We start from the raw sequence: 21,422 nt of genomic DNA, 5'->3' as shown, positions 1-21,422 counted from the left end.
GCAATTTCTTCGCCATCATTCCCGTTGACAAAGGTGGAGGTAATGACAAACAAGTGATGAGTAAATATGGCATTGAGTTATATACCGCGTGGAATTATCAGCAGGTGGCGCAAGATATTCATAACCCAGTTAAGCGTGAACAGAGTTCATAAACCCTCAACCTTGTCTTCCTGCTAATGCATAATGTGTTGGGCATAATGCTGTCTTGCAAGGTGATATTTTGGCCGCTGGCAAACTAAGAACGCCCCCGTTTTTGCCCTCCCCCAGACCTGCTGAAGCCTGCAGGGTGCTCCTGAGGGCCCGAGGGGGCCAGAAACTTTTTTTCATACTTAACCTCTTTGAAATCTTGGTGCGTCTTATACATTGGTGCATCTTATAGTCGAAAAATACGGTAGGTTACCACAGTCCCAACTGAGCCAGGGAGTGGTTCTCTTGGATTTTAGCAATCGCTGCCCCCACTCAACCTGCTTCGCTGTTTTCAGCTCATTCCGTGGTTGAAGGACACCTGTTGAAGGACCATCTATATTCTGTAAAACCCCAATTTGGACACCTGGGGGTTGCAAAGTCCCACCCTTGCCCACGGCTGGAGTCTGAAAGCCACATGGGGCAAACGCCCATGCTGCAGCAAAGGGAGCAGCGTCCGTTCTGGGCTGGGGTCACACGATGGCAGCACTGAGGTGTGGTCAGCCATATGCTGAGGCACTTCTGGAGGGAAAAGCGTGACCCTTCGGAGGCTGCATGAGGGATTCGAAAGGAGCCAGGGACTGGCACAATCTTTGGGCATTCAGACAAAGGGGCCGGCCATTAAACGGCGTGCAAAACTGGTGGGACGTTGAGAGCCTGGGAGCGAAGCAACCTGCAGGTGCCCACCATTCGGTGGTGGAAATTCTCCATTCTGGAATGGAGTTTAAAAATAATAACGGGTGGATTTATGCAGGATTTGAGATTGAGGAATCGCTTCTGGTGGGATCTGGGGTGAGTCTGGAGCGCGGCCTGTGGGTCTCTCTTGTGCCCTTCTGGAAACTCCTGCCAGGGTTTTGACTTTTGGGGAAACTAGTTTTGCAGCCGCACCTCAAAAGCACCACCTTAGGTCAAATCCTGGAGATCTGTTGCCAGACACTTGTGGGCAGGAATAAGTTGGGGGACAGGGAGAATATGTCCTGAGGGGGCCCTCAAATGCCTCTCGCCACATCCCATAGGGACCCCTGCCTAGAGGTATCGTAGGCGGAGTTGGCGAAGATTTGGGGAAGCTCTTGGGTGTCCTGTTTGGAAGGGATACCACCAGGAAGTCCTCCGGCTGTAAGCGGGGCTGGGATGGTCCCTCTTTCAACTGCGGAACTCCACAGAAGTTTGGAAGGGACCTTGAAGGTCTTCTAGAATAACCCCCTGCTCGAAATACCACTCCAGACAAATGGCTCTCCAATCTCTTCTTGCAAGAATGGGGCACTGATCCTCTTTCTTGCTCTTCTCTTGTTTTTCCCAGAATCCGCATCTTTTTTTTATATTGTTGCGACAAGAACTGGACGCAAGCGTGGCTTCACTCGCGCAGCACAAAGTGGCCTGGTCATCCCTCAGGGCCCTGATGCTCTCAGTTCCTCTGCTGGTGCAGCCAGGATCGCATTGGCTTCTTTGGCGGCTGGCACCGTGTTCTCTTTCTGCGTTTTTGAACCTGTCGTTCAAGAGGGGAGGTTGGCTGGCCGGCATTTCAGGGCAGAAGCCATCTCTTTCAAACCCCCCCGACTTGAGGAAAGAAGGGGAAGGGGCTGTGCCCCTTGGTCTGGGGAGGAAGCCCCTTGAGAGAGACACGCTTTGAACAGGAGCTAAGTGACTTTGGCTTCCTCTTTGGAAACTGGCGATGGAAAAAAAAAACATCTGAGTGGGGAGATTTTTGCACCTTTACGAGTCTTTTAAAAGCATTTCCCTCCTCTTTGTTCCCTCCCCCCCCCCGAAACCCGTGAAACATTCTGCAGCTCGATTCTCATAGAGGGTGATCAATTTTTCATGTGGACGCTGCCTCTCCAGGATCAAAGGCTGGCACTTGTCAAAGAGAGCTGCTAATTATTAATTGAAAGGACTCAGAGCTTTGGTGTGGTCTGGAGCAAGGCTGGGGTGGGAGAGAGCGTGAGCAGAGAGAGCTGCTGTGGGAGCCTTTCGGGGCATGTTGGAGGCCGACAACGCTTTGAACTGGTCCAGGAACTCCACCCCAGGCAGAGGGAGGAGATTCGATGGACCACCAGGATTTCCTCTGCCGTTTCAGGAACGGCACAATTTGCCACAGCCACCTGGGTGCAGCTAACTCGCCACGGTCAGCTGGACCTTACCTAACAAAAGGAAATTCAGTGGGGAGAAAAGTAAAGTCTTGCACTTAGGCAAGAAAAACCAAAATTAAACATACTGACTGGGTGAAACCAGGCTTCATAGCAAGAACACTGAGAGGGACCTTGGAGTCTTAGTGGACAACCAGCTAAATAGGAGCCAGCCGTGTGTAGCGGCAGCCAAAAAAGCCAATGCAATCCTAAATTGCATTAACAGTGGGATTCAATCAAGATCAAGGGAGGGACTAAGACCGCAGAGAGGGCTCCATGTGCCACCTATTGGCTGCCATGGAAACGGGGAGGGTGGGGGCATGGAATTTGGGATGGGAATAAATGGTACAGGAATGATATGGAAAAGGGAGTTTTCCTCTCACCATCTTTTGCATGCGGGTGGCCGGTGTTTGGACTTGGTCAAGGCCAACCGTCCTGCATACCAACATGATGATGCTTTTTGGAGATGCAATCCACATGACACCTAAGGGAGTTGCAGATTGGACACAGGGGTGGGGTCGTTGGAGGGAGGGGGCTGGTTATCATTTGATATGTATTTGTTCGCGCCTTCCTGGCTCAGATCCTGCTTTACTTTCGCTGCTATCTTTTCATAACCAGTAAAAGTATTTTTATTCCACGAAGCAATGGAGTTAGGAGTTTTCTTTCTTGGTTATTGATGGAGGCACGCCTGACAGGTTTGCCATCACAGGACTAGAAGCATTTGAAATGTGGATTTATACGTATAAACTGGCTTGACAAAATCAGAAAGGAGGGCATAAGACGCCTGGGAAAGCCAGGGGAGATCATCAAAACCATTAGAAGTCAAAAGTTAGAATATTTTGGACATGGGATGCGACACCTGGAACAATATGTCATCCGTGACTTAATCCTCCCAGGAAAGATGGAAGGCAAACGAAGGTCCAGGCAGAAGAAGAAGAACATCATGGCTTCAAAATCTAAGGGGCCGGTTTGGACAAAGCGCAGCAGAACTTTTTTGTGTGGCTGTTAATAAAAATAGAATCGGCAACATGACGACCAACGTCCGATGACGGATATGGCACAAACTCAGCACCTGAGCAACTGCCGACATCCAGAAGCTCGCTGGGGGAGTCTCTTTGCGAGGGGGCTTATTAAAACGCCTTCTCCTTCGACCTGGGGCAGAGGAGGGAGGTGGTTGGGGTCAAAGGGCAGCACTAATGGACATGGGGCAGGAGAGGGGGGAACCAGACTCTTTGTAGGAAGAAAGTGTAAATAATTCAAGGGGTCAACACGCAAGAGAATCCTGGGCATGGCTGAGGTAGATGGGATCCCTCTGCAGTGGGGGGGGGGATGAAAGAAGCAGACCCCCCCCCTTATCAATATTCATAAATCGGGGAAGGGGGAGTGGAGTCTGCTGGGGAACCTGCCGGTCTCCCCAGGAGATACAGGTAGTCTTTCACTTACAACCATTCGTTTAGTGACTGTTCAAAGTCACAACGGCACTGGAAAAAGCAACGTCGCACTTAGTGGCCGTTGCAGGATTGCCCAGATCTCATAAAGGTAAGGATCAGCCGTAAACCTCCATTTTCATCGGTTTTAACTGCAAAAGGTTACACAAGGCACTTGCTAAATGAGGACAGAGTTTTGTGAGCAGTGTTTTGTAAGCCGCACTGTTTTTGCAAGCCCTTTCCTTCACGCAGGGCAGGCTGGCCTCTCATTTTCATGCAACATTTCTCAACCTCAGCAACTGTGAAAATGTTTGGACTTCAACTCCCAGAATTCCCCCAGCCAGCACCAAACTTGGGGAGATTTAAGTGCGTACACCTCCAACTGGCCAAGCTTGAGAAACTGCTATAAACCGTGGTCAATCCTGCCTCAACTTGAATCGTTATGCAAGAATGATCCTTGACTCCATTGGTTGAGAAAGATAGTTTATTAAAGGTCAAGTGAAATCCAGTGGAGCAGAGCAGAGCCTGAGGTTCCCATGCCAAATCCCTAGGTGTAACTTTTCCCTCCCAGGCGTTTCCCCTAGCAATGGCGTTTAGACTTACATCCCGCTTCGCAGGGCTTCACAGTCCGCTCTATAAACAGTTTACAGAGTCAGCCTCTTTGCCACCAACAACCTGGATCCTCGTTTTACCAACCTCGGAAGGATGGAAGGCTGAGTCAACCTTGAGCGGGTCAGGATCGAACTGCCGGCGGTGGGCAGAGTCAGCCTGGAATGCTGCATTCTAACCACCGCGCCACCATGGCTCTTACCATAGCTGATTCCCCCATTGTCCAGTTTTAAAAGAGACGTTTCTGAAATGGTCATTCTGCATGAAGGCTGCATTCTTCTCCCAGGAAAACCCAGCCTTGAGGACTAGTTTCCCTTTCCCCCAGCATCCCCCCTCCTGCCCAGGGTCCATGGCAGACTGGCACTGAGCATCCTTGGCAACTGAAAAGCTGCATTTCCTGGACAAGATTCTCATCACTACCAACAAGTCCTTTTAATTAAACTTTTGGTCATAGCCACTGTTTGGCACAAACTAATCATTTGGATTTCTACAATAGAGCTCCTAGTTTTAGTGGGCTCCATAATCCATGAAAGAATCCACGATCTGTGGACAAGGTACATCAAGCGACTCTTGGAATATCTGGGAGGAGGATCTGGCCCTTTCAAGCAGGAGGATTGGGAGAACATGCTGCTTCTGCACAGCTGTGCAAGCTATCAAAAACTTAATCAAGTGACCAGAGATATTTTTACTAGGTATTATCCTGGAGAAATTCAAGGAAGAGGATACCTATTTGACTATACATGTAACTACAGCAGCAAGAATCGTATTTGCCCAAAATTGGAAACTAAATAAGGTACCAACAGATGAAGAGATAGTAAAAAAGATATTGGATTGTGCAGAGATGAATAAGTTGACAATGAAAATAAAGGATAGAGCGGAATCGGAGTACTTCAAGATATGGGGAAGATTTTATGATTGGCTGGAGAAAATAAGCTAGAAAAGAAAGTAGGGAGAAGACATAGAACCCAGATGATTAAATGGAAAGGGGGAGGGAGAAGGGGAAAACAGAAAAGAAAATATTATATACAGTCAGGTCCAGAAATATTGGGACATTGACACAATTCTAACATTTTTGGCCCTATACACCACCACAATGGAGTTGGAATGAAACAAACACAATGTGCTTTAACTGCAGACTGTCAGCTTTAATTTGAGGGTACGGACATCCAACTCAGGTGAACGGTGCAGGACTTGCAGCAGTTTGCATATGTGCCCCCCACTTGTTAAGGGACCAAAAGTAATGGGACAATTGGCTTCTCAGCTGTTCCATGGCCAGCTGTGTGATATTCCCTCATTACCCCAATTACAATGTGCAGATAAAAGGCCCAGAGTTCATTTCAAATGTGCTATTTGCATTTGGAATCTGTTGCTGTCAACTCTCAAGATGAGATCCAAAGAGCTGTCACTATCAGTGAAGCAAGCCATAATTAGGCTGAAGAACCAAAACAAACCCATCAGAGAGATAGCAAGAACATTAGGTGTGGCCAAAACAACCATTTGGAACAGTCTCAAAAAGAAGGAACGCACCGGTGAGCTCAGCAACACCAAAAGACCCGGGAGACCACGGAATACAACTGTGGGGGATGACCGAAGAATTCTTTCCCTGATGAAGAAAACGCCCTTCACAACAGTTGGCCAGATCAAGAACACTCTCCAGGAGGTAGGTGTATGTGTGTCAAAGTCAACAATCAAGAGACTTCACCAGAGTGAATACAGAGGGTTCACCACACGATGTAAACCATTGGTGAGCCTCAAAAACAGGAAGGCCAGATTAGAGTTTGCCAAACAACATCTAACGAAGCCTTCACAGTTCTGGAACAAGATCCTACGGACAGATGAGACCAAGATCAACTTGTACCAGAGTGATGGGAAGAGAAGAGTGTGGAGAAGGAAAGGAACTGCTCATGATCCTAAGCATACCACCTCATCAGTGAAGCATGGTGGTGGTAGTGTCATGGCGTGGGCATGTATGACTGCCAATGGAACTGGTTCTCTTGTATTGATTGATGATGTGACTGCTGACAAAAGCAGCAGGATGAATTCTGAAGTGTTTCGGCCAATATTATCTGCTCACATTCAGCCAAATGCTGCAGAACTCATTGGATGGCGCTTCACAGTGCAGATGGACATTGACCCAAAGCATTCTGCAAAAGCAACCAGAGTTTTTGAAGGGACAGAAGTGGAATGTTATGCAATGGCCAAGTCAATCACCTGACCTGAATCCCATTGAGCATGCATTTCACTTGCTGAAGACAGAACTGAAGGGAAAATGTCCCAAGAACAAGCAGGAACTGAAGACAGTTGCAGTAGAGGCCTGGCAGAGCATCTCCAGGGATGAAACACATGTCTATGCGTTCCAGACTTCAGGCTGTGATTGATTGCAAAGGATTTGCAACCAAGTATTAAGAAGGGAAAGTTTGATTTATGATTATTATTCTGTCCCATTACTTTTGGTCCCTTAACAAGTGGGAGGCACATATGCAAACTGCTGCAAGTCCTGCACCGTTCACCTGAGTTGGATGTATATACCCTCAAATTAAAGCTGACAGTCTGCAGTTAAAGCACGTTGTGTTTGTTTCATTCCAACTCCATTGTGGTGGTGTATAGAGCCAAAGATGTTAGAATTGTGTCGATGTCCCAATATTTCTGGACCTGACTGTATATATATATATATATACATATATACATACAACAGCGAGATACAAGGGGGGGGGGGATATAGTTAGGATAGATTAGCAAAGGTAAGAGAATAAGAAATGATATTAAATTATATTTGGGGTTGTGGAAATATCATCCCAAGGAAACAGAGACCTGAAAGAGACACCTACAATAATAGAAAAGAAAGAGAGGAGAGAATGAAAGGAAGATGGGGAAAGAAGAGATAAGTAGAGAAGAGGAAGAGAAGGAGAGATGGTAGGAACGGGAAGAGAATAGGAGAAAGGGAAGGGAAGAAGGAAGGGGAAGGAGAGGAGGAAGGAAGAAAGCAGAGAAGTCAGGGAGGGAGAAAAGAAAGGGAAAATAAGGTGGTGTTACAACAGGAGGATGGGATGATAAACAAAGCAACCCAAACTGTATATTATAACCTATTAAATAAAATAATAAATGTATATGTAAAGAATAACAAATTATGTGAATGTATACTTAAAATGGTATGTAAGAGAATAAAAAAATAAAAATTTTCTGGAAAAAACCCAACCCTTGCTTGAGTGTGCCAGCTACCCCAAGGAATGCAGCATTTTGGACCCACTGGGCTGCTGGGACAGGCCCCCTCCATTTTCGTTTAAAGCCCTTCTGATAAGTTGAGCCTGTCGTTTTCCGAATACATTTGTCTCCCAGTCCTTGTGCAGTGCAGCCCATCCATTATTATTATTATTATTATTATTATTATTATTATTATTATTATTATTATTATTATTATTTCTTTAGATTTCTAAACCGCCCCCTCTCCCAAAAAGGGACCCTTCATGTGGGTAATGCAGACTATGGTCAAGGAAGCCAAAGTTTGAGTCCATCTTCAACCCGAAACGGTCCAACTAGCTCATCTTTAATACCAGCCCATATCAGCACCCCACCTCCACCTTGCTGGCATCTGAGTTGACATGGAGCTGTGTGCCCGTTACTGATCCAGTAGCCACCCCTCAGGTCCATCAAAAGTCACTGTCCTCTCAATAGTCCATTAAACCTTTGAAAACTCTATCTTCAGATATTTCTTGGCCCAATCTTGCCGCTTCAACTTTTGTGTTTTCTTCAGTGGTGGTGGGGTCTCAGCCTTCCTTGCCTTGGCCAGGTCTCTCAGCACGGAGCACCTGGTACTTCTGGGCACGCCAGGTAGGTTGCAGTTCTGGAATATGGCAGCGCTGGGGGATAATGGGCTCCTGGTAGCTTCACGTTGGATTCCTTTCAAATCTTTTGGCAGTTGAGGTGCGTCTTTTTTTCTCAACACGGTTCTTGCGACCCTGTTGACTGCAACAAAACGTTTGATGGTTCTGTGATCAGGCCCCAATCTTTTAGCACTTTCAAGAGTGCTGCATCCCTCTGAAAGCCTTTTTTACAATTTTTGACTTTTCAGGGTCAGATAAATCTCTTTTCTGGCGCATTTTGCCTGAGGAAAAGAAGCTGCCTAATAATTACGTACACCTTGATACGGGCTGTTCATCTCCTTCTGGTCTGAGCCAATTTAATAGCCAATTTTTCTGTACCGAGTCCGTCCGTTAGTCGGTTTTTCTGTGCTGAGGCGGTTTTTCTTTGTTGAATTATCTATCCATTAATCAGTCTACTAATTGGTTTTTCTACGAGTCGATTTAATAGTCAATTTTTCTGTGTTGAGCCATTTTTTTCTGTGCTAGGCTGGTCTACAAGTCGGTTTATGTCTGCTGAGACAGTTTTAATAGCCAGTTTTTCCGTGTTGTCTATCAACTAGTCGATCTACTAATTGGTTTTTCTTTACTGAGCCGGTTTAATAGCTAGTCTCTCTGTATTAAGCCAGTCTATGAGTCAGTTTTTCTGTGCTAGGCTGGTCTACTAGCCGGTGTATCGCTGCTAAGACGGTTTAATAGCTGGTCTCTGTATTAAGCCAGTCTATTAGCCGGTTTCTCACTGATGAGCCAGTTGAATAGGTGTTTTTTCTGTGCTGAGTGACTACTGCTAATCAGTTTTTCACGGATGAGCCGGTTTAATTGCTGGCCTTTCTGTGCTGGGGCGTCTGTTACACTGTGGGCACAATTATTACGCAGGTTGTAGTTTTGAGGGCAGCTCTTAAATCATCTCTCTGTGTTAAACCGGTCTACTAGTCGGTTTCTCTGGGCTGGGCCGCTCCGCCCTGATGTCTCCAGCCGTTGGTCCCCTCAGCAGTTCATCCTCTCGAGCTGCCGGTCGGGTTCTCCGTTACTCCGCCGCGGCTTTAGCGCTGCCTCCAGCCGCTCCCTCCGGGCCAGGCCTCGCCGCTTGGCTTCCTCCGCGCTGCCTCTTCCCCACCGTTCGAGCTCCTGCTTTGCTACGCCGGTCTCCGCTTCGTTGGGACGCCGGGCCTTTCAGGTAGGGCTCCGTTGGCCTAGAAGTTCCACCGCCCCTACCAACTCTTTATTATTTCGTCAAAATCCGTTAATAAACAAGAGGGGAGCCTAGAGCGGCCCAAGCGTTCCTACCGCTCTAGGAAATGCAGCCCTGGGCAACAAAACAACGGCCGAACGCGGGACTACCGGTGCCGCGAAAATTAAATCGAAAAGGGCGGGAAGGCGGCTCCAAGGTTTGGGCGCTTCCCTCCGTCTATGTATATGAGGGAGTCATTTTAGCCGGGTTACTACCGGGAATCGTTTTAATTAGCAACAGAAGAAGACGACAGGATTTCCCTCCCGCCCGGGTAGAAATATCGCTTTTCGCCTCAGCTCCGTCATGCCCACCCACCAGGGCAAGATGGACGCCCGTCCCAGCCAATGAGGGCCCGCGGATGCTGGGATTGTATTCGGTGGTGTCACGCGGTGGCGCTATTGGATATGGAGAAAGTCTCCTGTTCTCGCGAGAGTTGCAGTGTGTCTCAACCTTGGCCGCTTTAAGATGGGTGGACTTCAAGTCCCAGAATTCTCCAGCCGGCCATGCCTGCTAGGGAATTCTGGGAGTTGAAGTCCACCCATCTTAAAAAGTGTCAAGGTTGACAAACCCACAACCTACTTGTGGCTTTTTCCACCTTTTAGCTTGATTTGCTGGGACTCCCCTGGCTCTTCCTCTCCCCCCAGCCCTCTGCCCCACTTCCCCTGGGAAAAGAGGGCCAGGGGGTCAAGGGGGGTGGGAAGGCCAGGCTCACTGCCTCTTTCTGCAGCCTGACTTGCGACCACACCAAAGGAGCTCCCTTGAGGACACTTAGACCAGCCCTTGTCTGTCTTGACCTGCCTCCTGCTCAACTTTGTGGTTGTCTTATCTTTGTGTTGGTGTGTGCAGAGCCTCCCTGTTGATTTATTTGCAGGCTTTGTTGTTTGGCAGCTCAGAAGCATCCGTGGATTTGCTAGTTAAATTTGTTTGTGATTCCCAGCATTTTATTATCATCTGTCTTGATAGCTACCTTTATGTCTATCTTTATCATCTATTGCCATCTTTATCCATATCTATATCATCTATCTGTCTGTCTGTCTGTCTGTCTGTCTATTCATCTGTCTCCAGATCTATTTCCATATCTAACTCTTTCAATATCTGTCGGTCGGTCTACCTACTTACCTACCTACCTACCTATCACTATCTTCTATCTAATCTATCTACTGGTATCTACATATCTATCTAACTCTCTTTCAGTGTCTGTCTATGTCTGTCTGTCTGTCTGTCTGTCTGCCCGTTTATCTGTCCATCATCCATCTATCTATCTATCTATCTATCTATCTATCTATCTATCTATCTATCTATCTATCTATCATCTATCTATCACTATCTTCTGTCTAATCTATCTACTGGTATCTACATATCTATCTCTTTCAGTGTCTGTCTATGTCTGTCTGTCTGGCCGTCCGTTTGTCTGTCCATCATCTATCCATCCATCATCTACCAACCCCCACCCACCTATCTATCATCTATCTATCTATCTATCTATCTATCTATCTATCTATCTATCTATCTATCTATCTATCTATCTATCTATCTATCACTATCTTCTATTTAATCTATCTGCTGGTATCTACATATCTATCTAGTTCTCTTTCAATGTTTGTCTGTCTATCATCTAATTTATATCCAGCCTGGAGGCTCTTCCAAAAGGCTGGCATGGCTACCAAGAGGTCCCAGGGGGAATTCTGGGGGTTGAAGTCCTAAACTTTGCCTGGTTTGAGAAATGCTGTGTTTATGATGGCTGCAGCATCCATGGGTCACTTGTGACCTTCCCAAATGCCCTTCCGACAAGCAACTCAGATGGGGGAAGACAGATTCACTTAACGGCCGTGTTTTACTTAACTGCAACGATTCGCAAAACAAGCATGGCAAAAAAAGATTGTAAACTCTTCCCCAGTTCTACCATCCTCCTGTTGGGAGTAAACTTCCATCTGGTCCAGTTCCAAGCCGGGAGAAAAGACGCTGGGAATAACAGGGAGGTGGGTTGGAAAGGAGGATTCTGTTTATTGGTGAAGAGAACCACAGCATGAATTTCTGGGGCAGCCGGACAAATGGCTGAATGAGTGGATGGGTCTTTATAGGTGTCTGTGACTTTGAAGTCTGAACTGTTCTGGGGATTGTGCAATGAAGGGGCTTTTGTGTTCTGAAAGCGTGTTGGGTAATTGTTATTGTGGCTGGTGGCTTCCGTCCTGTGTTGGATCTTGGGTGAGGGGATGCTTGTTCTAATCTTACCATTCTGCTTTTGTTAGCTGTCAAACCTTAGCTGCAGGGAGTTTCCAAACATCCTGTCTTGAATGGGCTACTGCCGGCAGTGTTTGCTTTGCTTATGATTGGAGCCATCTAGATAGTTGGCTTCCTCTTTCAATCAGCTCTTTATCTCCTTAAGTGCTGGCATCTGCTGGGGGCTATTAAGAAAGGCTTGGGGGCTGCCTTCTGCCTCTAAAACCATTTCTCCTTTGGGGAAATATAATATGGAATCGTATAATATAATCTTTCCCAAAACATTTTATTCTTCGGTGGGTTTCCAGGGGTCTTAGCTAACTTTGTTGGGTTGTGTGTCTTTTGAGCTACAAGCTTGGTTGAGTTCCCAGATGCCATGTGGTGAGTTTTTTGTAGAAGGCTAATCCTACCTTTGTTATATAGAGTAGACTGGCTCAGGCTTTTTGATGGCCCTTTGACGGGGTGGGGGGGAGCAGGAAGCTGCAGGGAGCTGCTTTGTCTTTAAAAACATGTTTCTCCCTTTTCACATCCAGGGAAATATAATATTCTGCCTTTTCAATATTCCCCAGGATATTTCATTTATCTAGGAGGTGGGTGGGTTTTAACTTCCAAATCTTGACTTTCCATTTGTTCAGGGGTCCCTCCGTAGGTCTGCCATACAGTCCAGGTAGACGGTGGGAGTTTTTAAGAAGAGAGTGGAGAACCATTTTTCCAGAATGGGACAGATAGCGTGTACAGCTCGAGCAGGGGGGTTGGACTAGAAGACCTCCAAGGTGTCCCTTCCAGCTCTGCTCTCCTGCTGTCTGCTATTCCGCTGAGCAGTGGCTCCCTGGGGAGGACTCAATGCAGCCTCCAAGCACTCTTGTTTTCCAGCTGCCTGGGAAGGCTGCCCCCCAAGGACGGAGGGAGGGAGGGAGGGAGGGGGCAGGAAGAGAAAGGAGGGCTCAGGTGGGTCTCTCAGGTGCACGAGAGGCAGCTCTGCTGCCAAGGCCACCGATGACAAAGGAGACTCTGTTGTCCTTTTGTTTCTGTGGCCTTCTCCCCCCCCCACCCCCACCCCCAAGTCACGTGTCTGGATCTTGCAGTGTCACACTCGGCTCGCACCTAGCCTCGGGCTATTGTCTGCTTTGCCGCTGGCGGCTGGCCTCGCCCAACTCTGAAACAGCCTTGGGGGGGCTTGCTGTGGTGCGGCCTCAGGTCGAAGGGCGGTTTCCTCCGGAGGCACAGCAGGGCATGGGAGCTCAGTGGTTTGGCTGTGCTACATGGGATGTGGAGTCCCCCCCCCCTCCCGCATTTGGAGAACGTGGCCATCGGGCGTGGCCTGTGCGAATGACGGTGGCTTATTCAGCTAGCCCAAGGAGCCTTCCAGGGTGGGCCAGGGGGCATCACAGCTATGCCAGGTGGGGGGGGCCTGGAGCTCCACGGGGTCCAGCGGCCTCTGCCAGTGGGTTCAAGCGTGGGTCCTTGAGAGCCAGGCTGGCATAGCATTGCCTACATCCAAGCATTGGCATAGGACAGGACTGGAAGTGATCCAGGTTCAAGTCTGATCACCTCTTTCTGCCCAGCCTTCCTCACAGGGCTGTTGTTGGGCCTGTTCCAGCTGACCTTTGCCTCTCTTTCATTCTTTCTCTTTCGCACGCCCCCTCTCTCTTTTTCTTTCTCTTTTATTCTCTCCCTGTTTCCCTTTTTCTCCCCCGTCTCTCTCTCACTCCTTTCTTCCTTTCTATTTCATTCTCTCTCTGTTTCTGTCTCCCTTTCTGTGTGTGTATATTTCTCTCTTTCTGTCTCTGTCTCTCTCTTTCACTCTATCTCCATTTTTCTTTTCCCGTTTTTCTCTGTTTCTCTCTCCTTCTCTCTTCCCCCTCTATCTCTGTCTCTTTCTCTCTCCTTCACTCTTTCTTACGCCTTCTCTCTGTCTCTCTCTTTCTGTCTCTCTCTCTTTTTCACTCTATCTCCATCCCTCTTTTCCCCTGTTTTTATCTGTTTCTCTCTCATTTTCTCTTCCCCCTCCTCTTTCTATCTCTATCTCTTTCTCTCTCCTTTGCTTCACTGTCTCACTCCTTCTCTCTTACTTTGTCTCTTTCTCTCTCTGTGTCTCTCTCTCTTTTTCACTCTCTCTATCTCCCTCTTTTTCCCTGTTTTTCTCTTTCTCTCTCCTTCTCTCTTCCCCCTCTCTTTCTATCTCTATGTCTCGTTCACTCTCCTTCACTCTTTCTCACTCGTTCGATCTTTCTGACTCTATCTCTTTCTCTTTCTGACTCCTCTCCTCCCTCCCTCCCTCCCTCCCTCTCTCCCTCCCCCCCTCTCTCTGTGTCTTATGCCCCTCAGCCTACCTCACAGGACTGTTGTGGGGAAGCCTTTCAACGCAGCCTTGTGCCCCTACCTAGAGGAAAGGCAGGGTGTAAATGGAACAAATAAAGAAGCTTACACACCCCCAACGGCTGTCTTGGCAAAAGAAGGAAGGCCGTGGTCACTCTGGGCCTCTTCCAAACTCCCAAGAAAGCAGCATTTTGGGGGGGGGGGCACTTTGAGGGCAGGCAGTGAGAAGTGGGCAAACAATGCTTGCCATTCCTCCTCCCCCCTCAAGCGCCCAATCCAGAGAAGCTCTGAGTTCCCTTCTTTTTACAGCTTCATCATTCATTAATCTTCCTTTCTGCAGACTGAGCCCCACAGGGTGTCGGCCAGCAGGACCCCGGCCAAAAAAAAAGAAATGGGCCAGTGGAAAAACAAGAGAGAGGTTAGTAAAAACAAGGAAGGGGTCAGTTGGCCGAAGGAGAGGGCAAAGGCCACACCAGCCGCCCGAGCGAAAGAGGCAAAGACAGAAGTGAAACTGAGTCACAGAATTGGAAAGCCTTGAGAATGTGGGGATGGGGCAGAGCTGGAAAGGGACCTTGGAGGCCTTCTAGTCCAACCCCTTGCTCAAGCAGGAGACCCTATGCCATTTCAGACTATTAGCTGCCCCAGTCTCTTCTTAAAAGCCTCCAATGATGGAGCACCCACAACTTCTGGTGGCAAGCAGTTCCACTGGTTAACTTTTCCTCACTGTTAGGAAGTTTCTCCTTAGTTCCAGGTTGCTTCTCCATCTGTTGTTTCTTGTCCTGCCTTCAGGTGCTTTGGAGGATAGATTGAGCCCCTCTTCTTTGGGGCAGCCCCTCAAATACTGGAAGGCTGCAATCCCCCCCCCCCCCCCGGTCCTTTTTTTCTCTTGAGTGGCCAGGCTCAGATCCTGCAACTGTCCTTCCTATGTTTTGGCCTCCAGGCCTTTCATCCTCTTAGTTGCTCTTCTCTGCACTTTATCCTCAATTCAGCCCCAAATTTCTGTCGCCAAGCGAGGCAGCGGCCAAGTGACTTTCGCCCCATTTTACCACCTTTCTGGCCACCGCCGTTAAGGGAATCCCTGCAGTTCTTGAATTAGTGACCTGGTTGGGAAGCAAATCTGTCGTCCTCCGATGACTTTGCTTCTCAGAAGGTCACCCAAGGGGGAATTACAGGACCGTCATAAACACAAGTCAGTTGCCAAGTTTCCGAATTTTGATCACGTGCCTGCGGTTGTTAAGTGTGAAAAGCGGTCGTAAGTCCCTTTTCTCCGGTGCTGTTGTAACTTCAAACAGTCACTAAATGAACGCCGTGGAGTACCTGTAGTCACACACACACACACACACACACACACACACACACACACACCCCTCCTCTGCCCAGAATTTTTCTCCGATAGATCCTCCTCCTTCCCTGCCCAAAATCTCTTTCACCTACGTGGTGTCCTCTGCTCTGAAGATCCCAGAAGGCACAGCCAGGCCCCAGAGGATCTCAGCTCCGACCACCCATTTGGTGGGGGGGGGGGGAGGCGGGAAGCAGTTGCAAAATTCACCAAATCTTTGTCCGGCAGTGAGCCCGGCTGGCCGCCTGTGCTCACCAGCAAAAGCAGGAAGGCTGGGTGATTATAAACTATTTTTTTTTTGTTAGGCATAATACCAGAAAAATATGATCAAGGGAAGGCATGTCTGATATTGCACGTCTGGACAGCAGCAAAAATCGTGTTTGCACAGTAGTGGAAAAACGAGGAGAACACCAAGAGAAGAGGGTGCAATTAAAAACAAATATTAAATTGTGCAGAAATGGACAGATTGACCTTAAAGATAAAAGAAGAAGAAGAAGAAGATTCAGGGTGTTTTGGGACTTGTTTTGCCAACAGTTGGATAACAGAGGTAGAAATTAGGATTCTAAAAAGTATCACTACGTATAGCAAACTGATCCAGACAGTACGCTATTCATTGAGTCCTTATTATATGTAAAGAGAAAATGTATAAATAAATTGGGGTATGGGGAGAGAGATATAGAATAAGAGAGTTGGAAGGGACCTTGGAGGTCTTCTAGTCCAACCCCCTGCCTAGGCAAGAAACCCTACACCACCTTCAGACAAATGGCTATCCAACATCTTCTTAAAGACTTCCAGTGTTGGGGCATCCACAACTTCTGGAGGCAAATTCTGATCCACTGATTAATTGTTCTAACATAATAACATAAATAATAAGAGCAATATGCTGGGGAAACATTTAAAAAAAAAGCTTTTTACTTGAAAAAAGAAAAAGAATGCGGGAGGAGACTGCGGGAGAAAATCATTTGCTGCCTTTGCTTCCTCCCTTGTCATCCGTCAGCCGACGGAGAGCCAATGCGCAATGACCTACTTTCCACTCCATCTTTGCAAGCGGCTGCTTCTGCCAGGGCTCTGCAGTTGGGCATCTCCCGCTTTCACGAGGGGTCCAGAGGTGCCACCAAGCAACCCTCCCCTCCACCTGGTTTAAGCCTTCCTTACGGGTTCTGCTTTTGGGAAGAGGGAGGGGGGGTGGCCCTCTTCAGAGGTGGAGAGTGAGGAGCCGGGAGCCCTCCCTTCCTCATTCTTTCAGGAAATGCTCAAGCTTTCCCCCTGTTTTCCCACAGCGTAGTCTGGAATAGAATTAGGATTAAAAATAGAATTTAGAGTGAATGGAAAGGAGCGGAACAGAACGGAATCACAATCAGAACTGAAATTAAAATTAGATTCAGAATTAGAATGAAGGGAAGAGAAGAGAGAAGAGAAAAGAAGAGAATTTAGAATAGAATGGAACGGAACGGAACAAAAGGGAAGGGAAGAGAAGAATGGAGGAGAAGAGAAAGAGGGGAAGGGGAGAAGAAGAAAAGAGACGAGGCGAGAAAGAGGGGGGAGTGGAAGGGAAGAGTAGAGAAAGGGGAGCGGAAGAGAAGAGAAGAGAAGAGAAGAGAAGAGAGAGGAGTAGAAGGGGAGAAGAGAATAATGGAAGGGAAGGGAATAAATAATAAATAATAAATTTTTATTTGTTAGCCGCACCCTCTCCCGAAGGACTCTGGGCGGCGTACAATAAAAACACATAAAATATACAAATGAACAATACATATACAGATAAAAATAAACACATACACGTACGTACACATATACATATACATGGAGGAGGTATCAAATATATAAAATAGAATTTAAAATTGACAATTTAAAACACCCTCAATTAAATTACAAGATTTAAAAAACCCGTCAGGAGCGATAAGGTAAAACTATGGTTGAGCCAGGCCAGCTAATTGGAAGAGGTGGGTCTTGAGCTCCGCTCCTTCCGTACAAAGCCCAAGACCCACCTCTTCCAATTAGCTGGCCTGGCTCAACCATAGTTTTACCTTATCGCTCCTGACGGGTTTTTTAAATCTTGTAATTTAATTGAGGGTGTTTTAAATTGTCAATTTTAAATTCTATTTTATATATTTGATACCTCCTCCATGTATATGTATATGTGTACGTACGTGTATGTGTTTATTTTTATCTGTATATGTATTGTTCATTTCTATATTGAGAAGAGAAAGAGGGAAGGGGAGAAGAGAAGAGAATCATGGAAGAGAATGAGAAGAGAAGAGGGGAGGAGAATAATGGAAGGATAGATAACAAAAGGGAAAGGGGAGAAGAGAATAATGGAAGAGAAGAGAAAAGAAAGAGGAGGGCAGAAGAGAAGAAGAGAATAATGGAATGGAAGGAAGAGAAGAGAAGAGAAAAGAAAGAGGAGGGCAGACGAGAAGAGAAGAGAACTCCAAGGAAGGGACCTCAGAGGTCTTCTAGTCCAACCCCCTGCTCATGCAAGGAAGCCTATTGTCCATTCCAGGCCCTTCTGAAAAACCTCCAGGGATGGAAGTGCCTGCAGCTCCGGGAGGCAGCCCTTCTATTGAGCATAAACCAGTTTCAACGCCAGGCTCTTTCCTTCAGGGCTTGCCACCAGCACCCCAGGCCCGGCAAGGGCTTCCTTCCTAGCCCCCCCCCCACCGCCCACCCCCTGCCCCACAGCTTTGGCAGAGGCTCCGTGCCAAAGGGAAGCGTAAGGAAAAGGTGTTGGAAACGCAAAGGCGAGGGATGCTTTTTGCAAGCGGAGGGCCGCAAGCGAAAGCCACACGGGCGCCTGGCTGGCCTCCTGGCGTGCGAGGGCTGGGACCGAGCCTAGGAAGGGAGCCTTGGCCCCGGGAAGCATTTTTTAGCGGGCCGGGTTGACCTGACCCAGAAGAGGGCTCTTGGGGGTTGCAAAATCTGGGCTTTTCACCGGGAAAACCCTCATTTCCTGGATTCCAGGGCACAACTCCAGGCAAGCCCCACTGGCCTCTCCCTCTCTCTCTCTCTGCCGAGCCCCAGGGAGGCTCCTGGGCCACTAGCTCCACAGGGGGAGGGAGTCAGAATCAGAATAGAGCTGGAAAGGGACCTGGGAGGTCTTCTAGTCCAGCCCCCTGCTCAAGCAGGAGACCCCATGCCATTCCAGACAGGTGGCTATCCAGCCTCTTCTTCAAATCCTCCAGGGATGGAACATTCACAACTTCTGGTGGCAAGCCGTTCCACTGGTTCATTGTCCTCACTGTCAGGAAGTTTCTCCTTAATTCCAGGTTGCTTCTCTCCTTCCTTAGTTTCCATCCGTTGCTTGTTTTGCCTTCTGCTGCTTTGGAAAACAGCTTGACCCCTTCCTCTCTATGGCACTCCCTCAACACTGTAAGACTGCTATCATGTCACCCCTGGTCCTAGAACAGAACAGAACAGAATCCTAGTTCAACCCCTTATCCCATTTCAGACAAGTTGTTGTCCAGTCTCTTCTTAAAAACCTCCAGGGATGAAGCACCCACAACTTCTGGTGGCAGGCAGTTCCACTGGTGAACTGTCTTCACTGTTAGGAAGTTTCTCCTTCATTCTAGGTTGCTTCCCTCCTTGATTAGTTTCCATCCATTGTTTCTTGTCCTGACGTCTGGTGCTTGACACCCCTCTTCTTTGGGGCAGCCCCTCAAATATTGGAAAACTACTATCGTGTTCCCCCCCTACTCCTTCTTTCCTCTAAACTGGCCGAACCCAAATCCTGCAACTGTCCTGCATGTGTTTTTGTCTCCAGGCCTTTGATCCTCTTAGTGGCACGTTTTCCAAAGTCTCAGCATCTTTTTTGTAATGTGGGGACCAAAACTGGATGCCACATTCCAGGTGTGGCCTTACTAAGGCTTTGCACAGCAGTAGTAAGACTTCACCTGATTTTGAGCCAGATTTCACCTCCTCTGTCTTTGTCCCTTTTTCCTGCCTATCAGAAAATCCCTTCTTGTTTCTAGATTGAATGTAATCAAAAAGAAATATAATCTAGAACTAAGGAGAAGCTTCCTAACAGTGAAGACAATTAATCCGTGGAACAGCTTGCCACCAGAAGTTGTGGGTGTTCCATCCATGGAAGTTTTAAAGAGATTGGACAAGAGATTGGTCTGAAATGGTCTAGGTTCTCCTGCTTGAGCAAGGGGCTGGACTAGAAGACCTCCAAGGTCCCTTCCAGCTCTCTTCTGATGATTGTATCAACCCTTCGTTTGGGGAGAGGAGGAAGACAATCACACACAATCTTAGGCACACACAGGTGCAACCCACATGTGGGGTTTTTTTTTTGCTCCACTAAAAAAACCCCACTGACCTTTCCTTGGGCCACTTTGAGAAAAGCAGAAGGCGGAAGGCTGCTGGTTTTCTCTGCCTTGTCATTTGCCTCGTTTCACTTTTATTTTGGTCCTTGGGGTTCTTTTAAATAGATAAAAGCGGATTTAAAATTTAAAAACAAAACAAAACACCAGCTTCTAAAAGCAGCCGTTGCAAATAGGGACCAGAAAAGCAGCTAAAAATGTTTCTTTGGGGTAAATATAGAAGGGTGGGGACTTGGAACGGCTCCTTTGGAGGACAAATCCTGCCTGGGATCCAGTGGATCCCCCCCTCCCCCTGGAGGAGCAGGGGGGCTTCTGATCCTCGAGCTCTTGACCTGGATGCCAGGTGGAGCGATGTTTGAAAAGGTCTCTGGAGGGAAGAGCGAAGGGCCAGGTAGATGGAGGGGGACGGTCTCCTCTGGTGACATTCAAAAGATGGAGGAAGTTGGAGGGGGGGGGCGGATGGAGAGGAAAGAAGCCCTGGGAAGAAGGGGACAGAATCTGGCTAGGGATGGATAGATGGGTGATGGATGATGGATAGGTAGGTAGATGATGGATGAATGGAAGGATAGATAAAGAGAGGGGAGCGGCAGGTAGACAAACAGATGATGGATGGATGGGTGGATGGATGGATGGATGGATAGTTAGATAGATAGATAGATAGATAGATAGATAGATAGATAGATAGATAGATAGATAGATGATGGGTAGGTAGATAGCTGATGTATGGATAGATGGATGGATAGATGGATGGATGGATAGATAGATAGATAGATGATAGATAGATAATGGATGGGTAGATAGATAGATAAATGGATAGATGATGGATAGATAGGTAGGTAGTAGGTAGGTAGGTAGGTAGATAGCTGATGTATGTATGTATGGATAATGGATGGATGGATGGATGGATGATAGATAGATAGATGATGGATAGGTAGGTAGGTAGGTAGGTAGGTAGGTGATGTATAGATAGATAATGGATGGATGGATAGATAACGGATAGATGATGGCTAGATAGGTAGATGATGGATGGATGGATGGATGGATGGATGGATGGATAGACAGACAGACAGACAGACAGACAGACAGACAGACAGACAGACAGACAGACAGACAATGAGAGACAGAGAGAAAGATTTTTGTATTGGCCAAATATGATGGGACACCCAAAGGATTTGTCTGGGGTGCATACAAGCAACCAAGTGACAGATCATAGTTACAATCATTAATCAAAAGACAGAAACAACAGGGACAGACGTGGCTACGGATAGGAGAAGGTAGTAGGAGAGATGAGAAGGATGATAGCAAGACAGCCCTACTACGCGGGTAAATATCTTTCACGGCCCAAGACAATGTTTAGTTGACAGAAGAACAATATTGGAAGATATGACTGCAACTTTTGTATCTGGAGGGTCCATTTCTTAATCTTAGCAACTCTGTATGGACTTCAACTCCCAGAATTCCCCAGCCAGGGGATTCTGGTAGTTGAAGTCCTCCCATCTCAAAATGGCCAAGGTGGAGAAACTCTGCTCTAAACAAGCCCAGATGTGTTGGTCACCCAACATGCCATCTCTGGGGAGGAGGAGGCTCCCAAGCCAACATGACTGAGCCCCCCAAGGCTGCAGGGAGAGGGGGCTCTCTGCTCAAGTTCCCCCTCCATTCTCGGTCACGTGATCAGGTGGGAGGCGGCTTAGAACAGAGCCAGCGTTACCATTCCGAGCCTGCCCCCTTGCGGCTGGGGATGATGGGAACTGCAGTCCGCAGCAAAAGCAGCAAAAATTCTACTTTGTTTTTTCTTTTT

The 21,422-nt window shown here is 47.6% G+C and overlaps 1 protein-coding gene across 1 annotated transcript in view; it reads left to right on the top strand.

The window, feature by feature from the left end:
- Positions 1–9,351: 9,351 nt before the first annotated feature.
- Positions 9,352–21,422, top strand: part of ANGPTL4 (angiopoietin like 4) — a 45,907-nt gene continuing 33,836 nt past the window's right edge. Inside the window, exons 1-2 of the mRNA XM_081936366.1 lie at positions 9,352–9,587; positions 14,310–14,387. Of these exons, the coding sequence (XP_081792492.1) occupies positions 9,498–9,587; positions 14,310–14,387 (168 nt within the window). The 5' untranslated portion in view covers positions 9,352–9,497. The remainder of the gene's footprint in view (positions 9,588–14,309; positions 14,388–21,422) is intronic.

The sequence above is a fragment of the Natrix helvetica genome (genome assembly GCF_964273705.1).
Source record: "Natrix helvetica genome assembly, chromosome: 1".
Lineage (NCBI taxonomy): Eukaryota > Metazoa > Chordata > Lepidosauria > Squamata > Natricidae > Natrix > Natrix helvetica.
Note: the sequence above shows the minus strand (reverse complement) of the source record. Positions and strands in the feature narration are given on the sequence as shown.